Source organism: Eucyclogobius newberryi, unplaced genomic scaffold (assembly GCF_026437365.1).
Source record: "Eucyclogobius newberryi isolate DKJ021-1_F unplaced genomic scaffold, fEucNew1.0.hap1 SCAF_21, whole genome shotgun sequence".
Classification (NCBI taxonomy): domain Eukaryota; kingdom Metazoa; phylum Chordata; class Actinopteri; order Gobiiformes; family Gobiidae; genus Eucyclogobius; species Eucyclogobius newberryi.
The window spans coordinates 23,176,617-23,194,315 of NW_027315846.1; the positions used below are offsets into that span (position 1 = coordinate 23,176,617).

The window sequence follows — 17,699 nt, forward strand, 5'->3', positions numbered from 1 at the left end:
CAGGATTTTTTTTGTAGGATTAGCTTTCCACGTCTGATATTGTTAGTGTTAATAGTTGAATTGTGACTAGGCCGCTCTCTGCTGATAATGACCAGAATATGGAGTTGGACATGATGAGTCTATTGGAACAGCAGAGGATGAGGAGGTGGATTGTTTGTGCCGTCATTACTGATTCCAGAATGAGGTTGATGTGATGTGAAAGACGGCCAGATCCAGAGGGGTTCAGGTGTAAGCTGTCTTTTTTCAGGATTAAGGGACATTGTCCATGTAAGGGATATGATTAGTCTCAAGCGGCTGAATTTGATATCTCTGAATCTTGCTGAAGTAGTGCAATTGTGATTAGATTCATGATTTATGTTCCAGTAATACATTCTGTTCAAATTTCATCAATAAACGTGTCCTAAAAGTGAAATATGAACTGACAATCATCTGTACAAATAACTAACTACAAGATTAGCTGTTTTTATGCACAATAAGGCATGAGGGGGAAAAACTGGACTTGTTAATTGCAAATTTTGATTCTATTGTGATTCATCTTGCTCCACTGGAGAGCTAGGCAACTGTGAAAGCATACAGTTGAGGAAAAAGCAGTAATAATGTGCTTGTTCATGTCCTTGCTATTGTAGCTGTGGGCGTGACGCAGCAGCCTAAACTTCTTATCTTCTTAACCGCCTCTTGTCATTTATCCACATTCAAACATCTATTAAAGAAGCATACTTTGTCCAAAATACTTATGTGAAATAACATTTGAAAGGTAAACCATTGTGCTGCCCGGTGGTGGAGTGGTTAAGGCAGCAGCACACATGCCAGGCTCCATGTGCAGCAGTGTCGTGAGTTTGAATCAGTTTACTGCTTTACTGCATGTCCTCCTTTCTCTCTCGTTTTCAACGCTCCGCTTTTCTGTCTAATAAAGCCTACGTGATTTAAAAAAAGCTTTGAATCGAAATCTTCATCTTAGTATCTACTTGAAGTTCACAACAATCCACAATAAGCACTGTGTAAAATGTCAGAGCTCTAGGTTTAACTACATGGAAACTGCACTTTTATTTCTAATTGCCATATGGAATCAGAAGAGGAGTGCATATGTTTCATCTAAAACAAACAAAGTGCAAAAGTGATCATAAACTGGGCCTATAAATGGTCCTGTTTGTTTGTGTTAGGTTCCATGTGCACAAAGCTAACTAAATGAAGCTAACTAGCCTCATTGAAATGCTAATGGTGCTATTCACACGTCTGTGCTTGCTCCTGGTGCATCTCTGGAGTGTGACACATCTTCAGAGAGTTTGGGTTTAGCTCTTAGTGAAACAAGTGGCGTAAGCTGTGATGGTGCTAGTGAGCTTCACAGATCCTGTTCTAGCACCTAAAAACAATGCTTCATCAGAAATGCATGAAAAAAGTTCATTTTGAAGAGGAGAATAAGGACAAAACGGAGAACCCCCGCAACCCACCATTAGCTTATTGGAAAGATTTGAATATTTGTCGTTCAGCATTTATGATTAGCATTTTGACAATAAAATTGACATTCTGACCAAAGGTGTGCTTGGATATTGTTATTCTCTGTAATTTAATTGGGACAAAATGAGAGCAACCAGGCCACAATTGAATCAGTTTTGGACCTCCAGTACAGGACCCAAAGTAAAAAATGCTAGGCAATTTTTTTCTGAAATGAAAAATTTGGTTTTAATGTTTGGCGTGCAATGGTTGGAATATTTGCTTTGAAAAAAAATGTCTTTCCAACGATATAATTCATGCCACAGTAGCATTTGTTAACATGCTACTGGAGACTTTGATGGTTGGTTAAAAAGAGGTTCAAAAGTGCTCCAGGCTTTAGTGTTTGGTTCATAATGAAAGTTGATCCTGGAGGTGACAGTGGTGCTGTTGTTGCCTTAGAAGTGAAGGTCGCCTCTTTGATCCTCGCTTAAAGCTCAGACTGTAGTAGTTTGTCCTTTCTCTGGAAGACATTTGAATTCCACTGTACCAGTCTGAGTCACTTCCCGACACAAGCAGCCACATGACATTAACACACTCCAATTAACTTTATGTGATTACATTTGTTTGAAGTACATTTAGATGGTGTACTTTACTCAAGTAAAGGAGTTTCAGCTGTACGTTGACATTTACCTGTCATTTTTTACAAGTTAATTGTACTTTTACTTAAGTTAACTTAAGTTTACTTATTGAATGTCAGTATTTTGCACGTGAGAAGGTCTGAACTCCCGAGTGTTTGAGCTTTGTGCAGTGGTCACTCTCTCATCAATACAAGATCAACTGGGGGAAAATAATGCAACACTGGATGGAAATAATATATCTTGATATTGCAGAAGCTTATTGACACTATGCCACAGTGAATGTGCTGTGATCAAAGCTAAAGGAGGTCCTTCCAAATATTAGAGCCGTGCCCCTTTTATTCTGTGGAGACTTTTTTTTAGGTAGTAGTAGTAGTAGTAGTATTAGTATTAGTAGTAGTTTACAAGGGTTAGGGTTATTTACTGTAGTTAATGTTGATTATTTTCAATTATTTAACATGTATAAATGGTATTTTTTCAATTAGTCAATAGTCAAACACTTACTTTTATTACACATTGAGACTTAAATATTATATTAATATTATTAATATTATATTAATATTGTTTTCTGCATATTCATGTATATAATAGTTATAAAAGCTCTTTTCATATGTGTTTCAGAGTCTGTATCGTCCAGATAACAATTACGATGATCAGAATACGATTATGGTTCATTGTTGCAGCCTTTTTATAAAGTGTTACCAAAGCATGGGTGAAAAGAAATGAGATTTCTCTATAAAATATAAGATGTTATTTGTCTGAATCTGATTTGGATCTGACTATTCAATAACTGCCTGTGTCCTTCTTAATACTAACATACTTGAATAGCACATTGTCCGCTGTGTCACACTGTCAAGTTTCTGTCTGTTAAGCAGGTAGACATAGTCAAGGTCTATAGGAGCTTTTACTGTGTAAAAGCCAGTGAATAAATGCAGTTAGTCACTTGTTGTGGCTTTTATTGACGCAGGTAAAACTTTACTCGAGGCTTAGCTGTTCTGACCGCTTGTGTTTGTCCTTTCCAGGTGACTCAGCTTGTGTTCCAGTACCTGAAGATGCTGCAGACACTCGGACCACAGCAAAGGCACATCACACTTTTATACTATAGAACAGGATGTATTCTTATAATGTTAGGGAAATGCAAATGGGCCCTAATGGAGACCTCTGCTGATCATAGGTGGTCAAATGCTGCTCCTTTCTCCCTGTAATTATGTATTTGTCATTTAGGATTTACGAAGAGATTCAAAAGATTGAAGCCAATGAGTTTCACTATCAGGAGCAGGTAAGAACACACACGTCTTTGGATAAATGCTCATTCTACATACAAAGGTCTTAAATGGACTTTTTGAGCTTTTAACCATGTTTTATGTTGGTAGTAGTAGTAGTGAACGCACATTCATGAATAACGAGTAGTAAAAGGCACATAAGTATTCTACTGCAAGTTACAATTTTCCCCCCCATTTAATGCACTTTTATTATTGTTACATTATCATTATTATACAAGCAATTTTCTTAATATACATGCTTTATAAATGAGTATGCAATTTCTGCAGGCATTTTATTTTGGTATGTAAATATTAAGAAAGCAAACCTTTAATTGTTTGGCATAGATTGGTAAAAAACCCTAAATATGAGTCAATCTTAAAAATGTGAAAAATTAATTCATTTTAAACTGTTTGCGGCTAATGACTTCTGTGCATCCTGATTATTCACCGCGTTGAGTTTATAAGCACTTTTCACTGCTTTTTACTGTCACAGCAATGCTAACGAGCATTAGCATGCTAACAGGCACTTATAAAAGCGAATAAAACGCTCTACATTTAGATTGATTCAGACCCTTCTGCTTTAATAATGCATCTGTGCTGGAGAAAGACAGGCTTCACTTTATTACATGAGGTTTAACGTGAACATGTATTTGTTTTGTGTTCAGATCGACCCGATAGAGTACGTAGAGGATGTGTGTGAGAACATGCAGCTGTTCCCTAAAGAGGACTTCCTCACCGGAGACCAGCTCATGTTCCACTACGACCCAGAGGCAAGTGTCTGTCAAGTCTCTCCACTCAACTCCACACTGTTTTGTTTTGGAATTAAATGAACTACTTCCATTCAGCTCGATGCTGGTGGGCCGCTCTGTGCTACATAGTAATGCTTTTCTTCTGGCACCTTGGCCGCTCTTCAGCTGTCTCCTTATTCTTCACTTCTGTCTGTCTGAAGTGATTTGTGCGTCCTCTCTGTGCATTCTCAATCGTTTTTCAGTTGTGGCGGAAATGTTTGTTTCCCTGGCAACAGAACAAGTGGCTGCAGTGAACATGCAAATTATATCACAATTAATGAGTACATCAGGAGCAATATAATATGACCCTACATTCAGTTTCTGTGGTGAGTTTTGAGGACTGTATCCATTTAAGGGATAGAATATTGTGTTGTGTCATTGTCTAAGGGTATATGAAATATTGATCATAGTTCTATCAGTCAGGTGGCAATTTGTGATGAAAAGTGAGAATAACCTAAATAAATGACAGGAAGTGGCGCCTCGCTCCGGCTGCACACAGAATAACGGCTTCATGGTGGCTGCAGGAATGCTTTGACCTGAGCGATGCAGTGATGCTCTGCCACCTTCTGTGAGCACTGCACTGATGCCAGCAGACGAGCCACGGAGCTTTTCTCCTGTAGAACTTACATGGTTAGTTATCATGGGAACTCGGGGTCTCACAAGTGCAGCGTTCAAAGCCTGTGACCACAAGAACAAAACCTCTCCCAATGTGAGCTGCAGAACCGCTCAAACAGGGCAAATGTAGGTGGTCCATGTTCAGGCTGAGAAGAGTCCATCCAAAACACAAGAGACATCATTTTCTGACGAAGAATAAGGATGCCATTTATTTGTATTAACTTTGGCCTTACTGTTGCTAGGTAACGGTAGAATACCTCTAAAGCATAGACATTCATAGACTTGACATTCTCTACCTCAGCACGTTGCTCAGACTCGATCACTAGCGAGCCGATGCTACCGACGTCACATGGAGCACTCTTTCACATACAAATGAAGAGTGAAGCCAAATCCCCACATTAAAGTATTCACAATAATGATGTCATCTCTCTGCTCTCTTCACCAGTGACACATAAAAGAGGTTGTGCGGTGGTCACAGAGGCTCACAAGAAGCACACAAGCTCAGATCAGTTTCAAATCAGTTGGCCTTTAGCTCAGATGCCAGTTTTACACTCTAATTATGATCTAAAAGAGGCTTTGACCTCACCTCAACGTGATCAACGGGTTGGTTCAAGCACAAACCCTCTGGATTATTCATAATTTGCATATTTTGTGAGCTAATGCTAATGGCTCTTGGAAAAAACACAGGGGACCGCTCTGGAGTGGCGAGTTATTTCTGTCTGTGCCTGTATGTATGTCACATCTGTAAGTCCAAGCAGGAAGTCACATTTAAACTTAATCAAAAAGTGTCATGAGTTCGAATCCCGACTCCGACAATTTACTGCATGTCCTCCCTGCTCTCTCATCCCCACTTCACTCTGTACTTTCCTGCCAATAAAGACTACGGGCAAAACAAATATTTGAATGAAAGAAACCTTTGTAAGATTTTGAGCACGCTATAATGTGTAGTTGGACTTGTCATATATCATCACTCTGAACCTCATGTTCAACACTACATACAATAAGGTCCCTCACATCCCTCTTCTTCTTCTTCTTCTGTTTGCTGTTGCAGGTGATCAGCGGCGCTCTGTCCCTCCTCACTCCGGAGCGGGCCAACCTGATGCTGCTGTCGCCTGAACACGAGGGCCGCTGTCCCCTCAGGGAGAAGTGGTTTGGGACGCAGTACAGCGTGGAGGGTCCGTTCCTCTCTTTTTCACTATGCATCAATTCTGAGCAGATATTGTGCGCTGTCTCCTGTGCACTGATGTTCCACCAGATAAAATGGAAGCAGACGGCAATACAGTCACAACAATGTCTGGGTTTAGAAAAGGCGCATTCCTCGTTTGCAAAAGAAGTGTTGAATATGTTTCGCTGAATGTGTTTCTGTCTGGCAGATATTGCACCGGATTGGATGGCAAAGTGGACCGGGGAGCTGGAGCTAGTCAGCAGCCTCCATCTTCCTGCTGAAAATGAATTTATAGGTGTGTGGGACTAACCATTTATTATTTATGTGTGGTTGGAATGATTGGTCGGGTTTAATTTGAGTTTACGTGCTTGTTTATGTCATTCTCAAATGGATTTTCCGGAAGTACATTTCTCGTACATTTTTCCCACAGATTCCCACAGTTTCTGGGGGGGGAGTTTGAAAGCTTGCTGGATAAAGGCTGTGGTTAATAGATGAATCGAAACTAAATCGTTTTTCTGAACTTTATGATTCATAAAGAGCAAAAGAAATGTATTTTATTTTTCACATTGGTCAAATTCTTAAATGTCTCATATATTCAGGCCTTTCACAATGGAATCAACAAATTAATCAATCAAAAGAAGAAGAAGAATTAAAAAAAAAAGAAGAATTGTTAGTTACAGCCCTACATAAACCCTAGAATATATTGTTTAATTTGTTTGTAAAATGTTTAGCTTACAACACTTCAGGTGGCTAGTCTCTGTCGTGCCTTTAAACATGAAACTAAACGTTGACGGGACTGTTGAGCTCCATATGAGGAAAAACTGTCTCAACTTTGGTAATGATTTTTACCAAAACTCTTAATTTCTTTCCGAATCGTCTGTTGTTTTTCCTCAGCCACTGATTTTAACCTGAAAGCGTCGGACTGCCCCGACACGGAGCTGCCTGTCCGGATCACTGACGGGGAGAAGGGCTGCCTCTGGTACAAGAAGGACAACAAGTTCAAAATCCCAAAGGGTAAGAGTGTTATTACTGGACTGGATTACATTTGATTATTCCATGTGTCTATGATGAAATGTAATCAACTTAATAAGCAGAATATGTTGAAATGGCTGTTTTTTAACGCCATAATTAAATCCAGTCTTTGTGGGGTTCCATTGTGCATCAAAGCTGTTTAGACTTCTACAAACATGGTCTAAAAAGCATGTGTTAGTTTAGCAGTGCATATTTTAATGTTCTTTTAAATGTTAATGCTTCTTTTAATATGCAATGTGAACAAAGTCTTCATAGTAATTCAAAGAAAAGAATATAATCATGAATGGAATATTTGCCAGATGGATCAATCATTTCATTTCCCCCCCAAAATTGTTTAGCCGTAGTTAAGGAATTTGATCATTTTAACTATTTTAGAGCTTTTCTTCTCAAACTAGTCTTAATCTCTTGATGTTCTGATCCAGCTTTTCAGTTGTGATACTGATATACATCGAAGTGGGCTTTAAGTATCCGCTAACATAATGTAACATGTTAAGTCCATGATATGCTACTCATATTATTTGAACACTCATTACAATAACTTAACAACAGCTTACCACTGTGATATAAACTCAGTGATTGAATTCTGTATGTTTCAAATAAGAGATCATTTGAAAATATTTACTGGGTCGAAGTGGGTGAAAATATGTTCTATAATGTTTTCAAAATGGCTAATTGGAGTATTGGATCAGTATTGTAAGATGGGGAATCAATACCTGATCCATTATATTTTCCGGTATGAAAGGGATGTCAAGATTATTTGAGATCAATAATCGTGATAATGTAGGTCACAATGTTCTGAAATTGAAATTGAAAAATGTTAATTGTGAGCATTTAAAGGAGACGTCTTGTGTTGTTTTCAAATGTTTAATATTAACCTATAACATTATTCTTTCCTAACTGCAATATTGATCTAAAACAGCTCAGTGATAGAAACCTTTCCATTGACTTCCTGTTCAAATCAGCAGAACTGATAAGCCCCGCCTCTTCACATTGGTATTTCACCTTAACAAGCAGAAGATTGTTATTTCTGAAAAGTGACATTTTTGAACTCTACATGTATCACTTGGAGTCTTAATCTTTCAAATAATCACAACTAAGTAAAGATGTAGGCGGGGATAGGGGGTAGGTGAAAACAGGTATTTTCTGAGCTCCCCTTTGCCCCCTTTAAGAATCAGAACGAGACGATGTGAACAAAAGTAAATAAAGGAATGGACTATGTCTTGTCCATGGTGTCAATAATCATAAAACGATGATGTTTCATCTCACAAATGATGAGCCACTCCGATGTAATCTAGTGACATCCCTCGTATATGTGTCAAAGTCCTTAATGGAACACGGAGCGGAGTTATTATTAGTGTACTGACATCCTCTCGTCCTCTTCCTCCACAGCCTACATCAGATTCCACATAATCTCCCCTGTCATCCAGAAGTCTGCCAGAAAGTAAGCACCAAACAGCGTGACAAATGTGCTCTCATCTCCACCAACTTTTCATTTCCTCCTGCTGCTCTTCCTCCTCCTTCACTCCAGCGTGGTCCTCTTCGACTTGTTGGTGAACATCCTGGGACACACTTTGGCAGAGCCGGCGTACGAGGCGGAGGTGGCACAGCTGGACTATAAACTGGTGGCAGGAGAGCACGGCCTGGTCATTAAAGTCAAAGGGTTCAACCACAAACTGCCTGTAAGTTATACTATACGACATGAGAGCAAACATCTGTTTATATTCCATATTATTATACTTTAAAACGAGCTGTACCTGAGTTTTACCATCTTCAAAATGTGACTAACAGAAATGGTTAATTACAGTTTGCAGCGGTCCAAATTTACCGCTCACTTACCTAACGTGTTCAAAGCATCCTAAAAATGCAGTTTATAAGCATTTTTCACAACTTTCAGAGCACCTCTTGCTTTGTGGAGAATAAAATGCTTTATAATTGGATGCAGACGGCACACAGCGGTCTCAATTTTGAGCCCAAGACTTGTTTGTACAATATGTCTGTGTCAAATTCGCTTCAGCCCCTTTTAACTTAAAGATTGTTGTTTCATTCGGGAGTAGATACAAATCTTGATCGTGATATACTGCACTCATTTTTTTCACTGATATTTTTTGTGGCGTCCTCAGTGCATCAGATTTGTCTTTTTAAACAGGCTCACAAGTTAAAATACAACAAAATATGTCTGATTATGTAAAATATGTCACAATATTGCCACAAATGATTTGACATAATGTATGGCTAAAAGAGGTCTAAAACAGGACTATAATAGATCTAAAGTATGGCTAAAAGAGGTCTAAAACAGGACTATAATAGATCTAAAGTATGGCTAAAAGAGGTCTAAAACAGGACTATAATAGATCTAAAGTATGGCTAACAGAGGTCTAAAACAGGACTATAATAGATCTAAAGTATGGCTAACAGAGGTCTAAAACAGGACTATAATAGATCTAAAGTATGGCTAACAGAGGTCTAAAACAGGACTATAATAGATCTAAAGTATGGCTAAAAGAGGTCTAAAACAGGACTATAATAGATCTAAAGTATGGCTAAAAGAGGTCTAAAACAGGACTATAATAGATCTAAAGTATGGCTAACAGAGGTCTAAAACAGGACTATAATAGATCTAAAGTATGGCTAAAACAGGACTATAATAGATCTAAAGTATGGCTAACAGAGGTCTAAAACAGGACTATAATAGATCTAAAGTATGGCTAAAAGAGGTCTAAAACAGGACTATAATAGATCTAAAGTATGGCTAACAGAGGTCTAAAACAGGACTATAATAGATCTAAAGTATGGCTAAAAGAGGTCTAAAACAGGACTATAATAGATCTAAAGTATGGCTAACAGAGGTCTAAAACAGGACTATAATAGATCTAAAGTATGGCTAAAAGAGGTTTAAAACAGGACTATAATAGATCTAAAGTATGGCTAACAGAGGTCTAAAACAGGACTATAATAGATCTAAAGTATGGCTAACAGAGGTCTAAAACAGGACTATAATAGATCTAAAGTATGGCTAACAGAGGTCTAAAACAGGACTATAATAGATCTAAAGTATGGCTAAAAGAGGTCTAAAACAGGACTATAATAGATCTAAAGTATGGCTAAAACAGGACTATAATAGATCTAAAGTATGGCTAAAACAGGACTATAATAGATCTAAAGTATGGCTAACAGAGGTCTAAAACAGGACTATAATAGATCTAAAGTATGGCTAAAAGAGGTCTAAAACAGGACTATAATAGATCTAAAGTATGGCTAAAAGAGGTCTAAAACAGGACTATAATAGATCTAAAGTATGGCTAAAAGAGGTCTAAAACAGGACTATAATAGATCTAAAGTATGGCTAAAAGAGGTCTAAAACAGGACTATAATAGATCTAAAGTATGGCTAAAAGAGGTCTAAAACAGGACTATAATAGATCTAAAGTATGGCTAAAAGAGGTTTAAAACAGGACTATAATAGATCTAAAGTATGGCTAAAAGAGGTTTAAAACAGGACTATAGTAGATCTAAAGTATGGCTAAAAGAGGTCTAAAACAGGACTATAATAGATCTAAAGTATGGCTAAAAGAGGTCTAAAACAGGACTATAATAGATCTAAAGTATGGCTAACAGAGGTCTAAAACAGGACTATAATAGATCTAAAGTATGGCTAACAGAGGTCTAAAACAGGACTATAATAGATCTAAAGTATGGCTAAAAGAGGTCTAAAACAGGACTATAATAGATCTAAAGTATGGCTAACAGAGGTCTAAAACAGGACTATAATAGATCTAAAGTATGGCTAAAAGAGGTTTAAAACAGGACTATAATAGATCTAAAGTATGGCTAACAGAGGTCTAAAACAGGACTATAATAGATCTAAAGTATGGCTAACAGAGGTCTAAAACAGGACTATAATAGATCTAAAGTATGGCTAACAGAGGTCTAAAACAGGACTATAATAGATCTAAAGTATGGCTAAAAGAGGTCTAAAACAGGACTATAATAGATCTAAAGTATGGCTAAAACAGGACTACAATAGATCTAAAGTATGGCTAAAACAGGACTATAATAGATCTAAAGTATGGCTAAAACAGGACTATAATAGATCTAAAGTATGGCTAAAAGAGGTCTAAAACAGGACTATAATAGATCTAAAGTATGGCTAAAAGAGGTCTATAATAGATCTAAAGTATGGCTAACAGAGGTCTAAAACAGGACTATAATAGATCTAAAGTATGGCTAACAGAGGTCTAAAACAGGACTATAATAGATCTAAAGTATGGCTAAAAGAGGTCTAAAACAGGACTATAATAGATCTAAAGTATGGCTAAAACAGGACTATAATAGATCTAAAGTATGGCTAAAACAGGACTATAATAGATCTAAAGTATGGCTAAAACAGGACTATAATAGATCTAAAGTATGGCTAAAAGAGGTCTAAAACAGGACTATAATAGATCTAAAGTATGGCTAAAAGAGGTCTAAAACAGGACTATAATAGATCTAAAGTATGGCTAACAGAGGTCTAAAACAGGACTATAATAGATCTAAAGTATGGCTAAAAGAGGTCTAAAACAGGACTATAATAGATCTAAAGTATGGCTAAAAGAGGTCTAAAACAGGACTATAATAGATCTAAAGTATGGCTAAAAGAGGTCTAAAACAGGACTATAATAGATCTAAAGTATGGCTAAAAGAGGTCTAAAACAGGACTATAATAGATCTAAAGTATGGCTAAAAGAGGTCTAAAACAGGACTATAATAGATCTAAAGTATGGCTAAAAGAGGTCTAAAACAGGACTATAATAGATCTAAAGTATGGCTAAAAGAGGTCTAAAACAGGACTATAATAGATCTAAAGTATGGCTAAAAGAGGTCTAAAACAGGACTATAATAGATCTAAAGTATGGCTAACAGAGGTCTAAAACAGGACTATAATAGATCTAAAGTATGGCTAACAGAGGTCTAAAACAGGACTATAGTAGATCTAAAGTATGGCTAACAGAGGTCTAAAACAGGACTATAATAGATCTAAAGTATGGCTAAAAGAGGTCTAAAACAGGACTATAATAGATCTAAAGTATGGCTAAAAGAGGTCTAAAACAGGACTATAATAGATCTAAAGTATGGCTAAAAGAGGTCTAAAACAGGACTATAATAGATCTAAAGTATGGCTAACAGAGGTCTAAAACAGGACTATAATAGATCTAAAGTATGGCTAAAAGAGGTCTAAAACAGGACTATAATAGATCTAAAGTATGGCTAACAGAGGTCTAAAACAGGACTATAATAGATCTAAAGTATGGCTAAAAGAGGTCTAAAACAGGACTATAATAGATCTAAAGTATGGCTAAAAGAGGTCTAAAACAGGACTATAATAGATCTAAAGTATGGCTAACAGAGGTCTAAAACAGGACTATAATAGATCTAAAGTATGGCTAAAAGAGGTCTAAAACAGGACTATAATAGATCTAAAGTATGGCTAAAAGAGGTCTAAAACAGGACTATAATAGATCTAAAGTATGGCTAAAAGAGGTTTAAAACAGGACTATAGTAGATCTAAAGTATGGCTAAAAGAGGTCTAAAACAGGACTATAATAGATCTAAAGTATGGCTAAAAGAGGTCTAAAACAGGACTATAATAGATCTAAAGTATGGCTAAAAGAGGTTTAAAACAGGACTATAATAGATCTAAAGTATGGCTAACAGAGGTCTAAAACAGGACTATAATAGATCTAAAGTATGGCTAACAGAGGTCTAAAACAGGACTATAATAGATCTAAAGTATGGCTAACAGAGGTCTAAAACAGGACTATAATAGATCTAAAGTATGGCTAAAAGAGGTCTAAAACAGGACTATAATAGATCTAAAGTATGGCTAAAACAGGACTATAATAGATCTAAAGTATGGCTAAAACAGGACTATAATAGATCTAAAGTATGGCTAACAGAGGTCTAAAACAGGACTATAATAGATCTAAAGTATGGCTAAAAGAGGTCTAAAACAGGACTATAATAGATCTAAAGTATGGCTAAAAGAGGTCTAAAACAGGACTATAATAGATCTAAAGTATGGCTAAAAGAGGTCTAAAACAGGACTATAATAGATCTAAAGTATGGCTAAAAGAGGTCTAAAACAGGACTATAATAGATCTAAAGTATGGCTAAAAGAGGTCTAAAACAGGACTATAATAGATCTAAAGTATGGCTAAAAGAGGTCTAAAACAGGACTATAATAGATCTAAAGTATGGCTAAAAGAGGTCTAAAACAGGACTATAATAGATCTAAAGTATGGCTAAAAGAGGTCTAAAACAGGACTATAATAGATCTAAAGTATGGCTAAAAGAGGTCTAAAACAGGACTATAATAGATCTAAAGTATGGCTAAAAGAGGTCTAAAACAGGACTATAATAGATCTAAAGTATGGCTAAAAGAGGTCTAAAACAGGACTATAATAGATCTAAAGTATGGCTAAAAGAGGTCTAAAACAGGACTATAATAGATCTAAAGTATGGCTAAAAGAGGTCTAAAACAGGACTATAATAGATCTAAAGTATGGCTAAAAGAGGTCTAAAACAGGACTATAATAGATCTAAAGTATGGCTAAAAGAGGTCTAAAACAGGACTATAATAGATCTAAAGTATGGCTAAAAGAGGTTTAAAACAGGACTATAATAGATCTAAAGTATGGCTAAAAGAGGTCTAAAACAGGACTATAATAGATCTAAAGTATGGCTAACAGAGGTCTAAAACAGGACTATAATAGATCTAAAGTATGGCTAAAAGAGGTCTAAAACAGGACTATAATAGATCTAAAGTATGGCTAAAAGAGGTCTAAAACAGGACTATAATAGATCTAAAGTATGGCTAAAAGAGGTCTAAAACAGGACTATAATAGATCTAAAGTATGGCTAAAAGAGGTCTAAAACAGGACTATAATAGATCTAAAGTATGGCTAAAAGAGGCTTTACTAGTTCTAAACAAGGACAAACCCAAAATAGAACAAAAATATGTAGTAAATTGACTATACAACTGTAGAAGGATTCCACCAGCGGTACACAACTTTGCCCATCTGTGCAGTAGAATAGTATAAAAAGTACTACTGTAGTTCAACCACATGTTTCACATCCTTTGCTTGTTCCAGATTGTACAGTTTTAGTGTTAGAAAAATGCCTTTACACGTGAACAAGGCTGTCTGACGTACAGGAGTGATGTTAGATTCCTGACGTGCATATTTCCAGAAAGATCATGTTTGAAACTAAAGGAACATTCTTTCTATTTTCACTTGTAACCTTCCTTGCTCTTGACAGTAGACAGTTAGTCAAGGAAATGATTTCATCTGCTTTTAGAGTGCCAGGCTCTTAAATGAGTTCATCTCCTTCTCTTTATGTTATGTGGTTTGTAACAGTAAATGAGCCTGTTAGGTCGTTAGTTTGACAGCAGCAAACACTTCACTATTGTTCTGCTGTATTTGCCCATCTGGAAGTACTGTTTGTAAGTAAGGATATAAGGCAAGGCACGTTTATTTAGAGAGCACAATTTGTACAAGTCATTCAAAGTGTTTTTACATAATTCAATCTGATAAATACATATATAATCATTATTAAATTGACTTGATTTAAGAGAAGAGTGCAGATTAACTCCTTTCAGTCATATGCAGAGCTTAACAGAACAGTTTTTATCTTGGATTTGAACATTGTCAGAGTAGAGGCCTGTCTCACATCTTCAGGAAGAATAGTCCAGATTTTATCAGCATGAATCCCCATGTAACAGCTACAGTACATCACAGCCTGGTTCATGTTGGAATGCATACTTCAAAGTCTGTCGCACTGCACAGCTAGAATTATCCAAGAATGTGAGAAGAATGCATCTTATACATGATTTTGTCAATCTTTGGCACCTAATATACTTAAAGCAACACTGCGTAACTTTCTGGAGGTTGGGTGTCACCTGCATGATCCATGGAAGTAGAAAGTTAAAGTTAAAATCGTACTTTGGAACATTCTCCACACGTATAGATATGTTTTATACCAAACTGAGGAATATTATAGCCAAAGAAACAACATTTACATGGAAACTAACACTCACAGTAAGGACACATGTTTTTCAGTGCTATAAAAACATCCAAAATGATCATTATTTTATTTTATTCTATGTTTTGGTTGAACGGTTATGCAGTGGAGCTTTACTATTAGTAGTGCTTTTAAGTCTGAATTCCAAACCACATGCTTTTACTGACAGAGAATTGGCTGTTGATCTCTTTATTAAAGCTGATCACTAACGATTAGAACTGACATAATCTCGATCTTGATTCAAATGTGATTTATTGCACATTCCTAGTTTCCACTGCACACTCGGGTTTTTGCGTTCAACCTACAATATGCACAATCCGAAAAATTACCCGACTAATTTACTCCTGACCAAGCCTCGCTCAGGAGCAGGACACGGGTCACTATAGAATATCTTAATCTAAGACCTGATCATCTTACTGGCATCATCCAATAATACTCACTGTATTGATCCAACCACAAATCAACATCATTTACAATCGAGTCACACTATGACGTCACAATTTTAGCTAACGTCAAATTTAATTTATAAAGCACACTAAATCTGCTTTAGAATACAAATAAAAATAGGCTATACTATACTATCATTAGTATAAACACAAAATGTACAAATAAATTTACATATGTAGTGCAGAAAGTAAACAGTGCAGTCAGTGATTCAATTATGGTTAAACTGACAGTGTTTAGGACGTGTTCATGAGTCCAATGGCAGAGGGAACGAAACTGTTCTTGTGGCGGGAGGTTCTGGTCTGGATGGACTGTAGCCTCCTGCCTGAGGGGAGTGGCCTCCTGCCTGAGGGGAGTGGCCTCCTGCCTGAGGGGAGTGGCCTCCTGCCTGAGGGGAGTGGCCTCCTGCCTGAGGGGAGTGGCCTCCTGTCTGAGGGGAGTGGCCTCCTGTCTGAGGGGAGTGGCCTCCTGCCTGAGAGGAGTGGCCTCCTGCCTGAGGGGAGTGGCCTCCTGCCTGAGGGGAGTGGCCTCCTGCCTGAGGGGAGTAGCCTCCTGCCTGAGGGGAGTGGCCTCCTGCCTGAGGGGAGTAGCCTCCTGCCTGAGGGGAGTGGCCTCCTGCCTGAGGGGAGTGGCCTCCTGCCTGAGGGGAGTGGCCTCCTGCCTGAGGGGAGTGGCTCAAACAGTCCATGTCCAGGGTGAGAAGGGTCAGCTGTGATCCGACCTGCTCGTCCCAGAGTCCTGGAGACGTACAGGTCCTGCAGAGATGGAAGTCTGCAGCCGATCACCTTCTCAGCAGAAGCACAATGCTCTGTAGTCTCTGTTTGTCCCTGGCTGTGGCTCCAGCGTACCACACAGTGATGGAGGAGGTGATGGAGGAGGTGATGGAGGAGGTGATGGAGGAGGTGAGGATGGACTCAGGATGGACTCAATGATGGCCGTGTAAAACTGCACCATCTTCTCCACTGGCAGTTTGGCTTTCCTCAGCTGCTGCAGGAAGTACATCCTCTGCTGGGCCTTCTTGATGAGGGAGCTGATGGTGGGCTCCCACTTGAGGTCCTGGGTGATGGTGGTGCTGAGGAAACGGAGGGAGTCTACGGTGGTGATGGGGGATTGTGAGGGGGGGCTGTGACTTTCCTGAAGTCCACGATCATGTCCACTGTCTTCTGGGCGTGAACTCGAGGTTGTTACTGCTGCACCAGAATATCAGGCAGTCCACCTCCCTCCTGTAGACAGACTCATCCCCGTCCGAGATGAGCCCGATGAGGGTGGTGTCGTCCGCAAACTTGGTCAATTTTAGAGTCGTGGCTGGAGGTGCAGCAGTTTGTGTACAGGGAGAAGAGCAGAGGAGAAAATACACAGCCCTGTGGACCGTGTGTCTGAGACATACTTTCTCAGCTGCATGCACTGCCTCCGATCCATCAGGAAGTCAGTGATCCACCTGCAGGTGGAGTCAGGCACGTTGAGCTGGGAGAGCTTGTCCTGGAGCAGAGCAGGAGGATGGTGCTGAATGCAGAGCTGAAGTCCACAAATGGGATCCTGGCTTAGGTTCCCGGGGAGTCCAGGTTCTGCAGGGTGGAGTGGAGAGCCAGGTTGATGGTGTCATTCACAGACCTGTTGGCTCTGTAGGCGAACTGCAGGGGGTCCAGCAGGAGGAGGTGAGGGACTTGATGTGGGGAAGGACCAGGCGCTCCAGCGTAGGTTTAACAAAGGTTTAAACTGCTTTAGTGTCTCTGCTCATTTTACATGCAGAGGCTGTTCCAGAGCCTGGGCCCCGCCACAGAGAACTCTTTAGCTTTGACCTTGGAACATCCTGGAGGAGCTGAGAGGAGGACAGCATGGTACGAGCAGGAACATGGTGGACAATAACTCCAATAACAGGAAGCCAGACCATTCAGACACTTGATAACCATGAGCAACATTTTAAATGTGATTTTATGTGATTCTCTTGATAACTGAAAGCCAGTGCAGTGATGCCAGGACTAGACTAATGTGTTGGTGACGCCTTGTACCGCCCATTTTACACTAACTGCAAGCGTCTAAGAGCAGTCAGATCGAGACCAAAATAAAGAGAGTTGAAGTAATCTAATCGTGAAGTGTCAATGTTGAGTAATTCAATTCTCTTCTGTAAGAACTCAAAACACAACTAAAGAATGTGAACGCACTGCTGCAGTTTAATAGGAAATATAAAAGTCTCCACTCTACTAAAATGCACTGGCTATAAACTTTGTATGCTTCGCATCGGCTACAGGCTTTGTTTTGTAACTATGTAT

At 38.6% G+C, this 17,699-nt stretch overlaps 1 protein-coding gene across 1 annotated transcript in view; it reads left to right on the top strand.

Moving 5' to 3' along the window:
- The window catches only part of nrd1a (nardilysin a (N-arginine dibasic convertase)), a 75,529-nt gene that overhangs the window by 39,402 nt on the left and 18,428 nt on the right, over positions 1 to 17,699 (top strand). The window contains exons 14-21 of the mRNA XM_072457430.1: positions 3,089 to 3,147; positions 3,291 to 3,345; positions 3,994 to 4,098; positions 5,783 to 5,906; positions 6,105 to 6,191; positions 6,791 to 6,910; positions 8,318 to 8,369; positions 8,457 to 8,607. Of these exons, the coding sequence (XP_072313531.1) occupies positions 3,089 to 3,147; positions 3,291 to 3,345; positions 3,994 to 4,098; positions 5,783 to 5,906; positions 6,105 to 6,191; positions 6,791 to 6,910; positions 8,318 to 8,369; positions 8,457 to 8,607 (753 nt within the window). The remainder of the gene's footprint in view (positions 1 to 3,088; positions 3,148 to 3,290; positions 3,346 to 3,993; positions 4,099 to 5,782; positions 5,907 to 6,104; positions 6,192 to 6,790; positions 6,911 to 8,317; positions 8,370 to 8,456; positions 8,608 to 17,699) is intronic.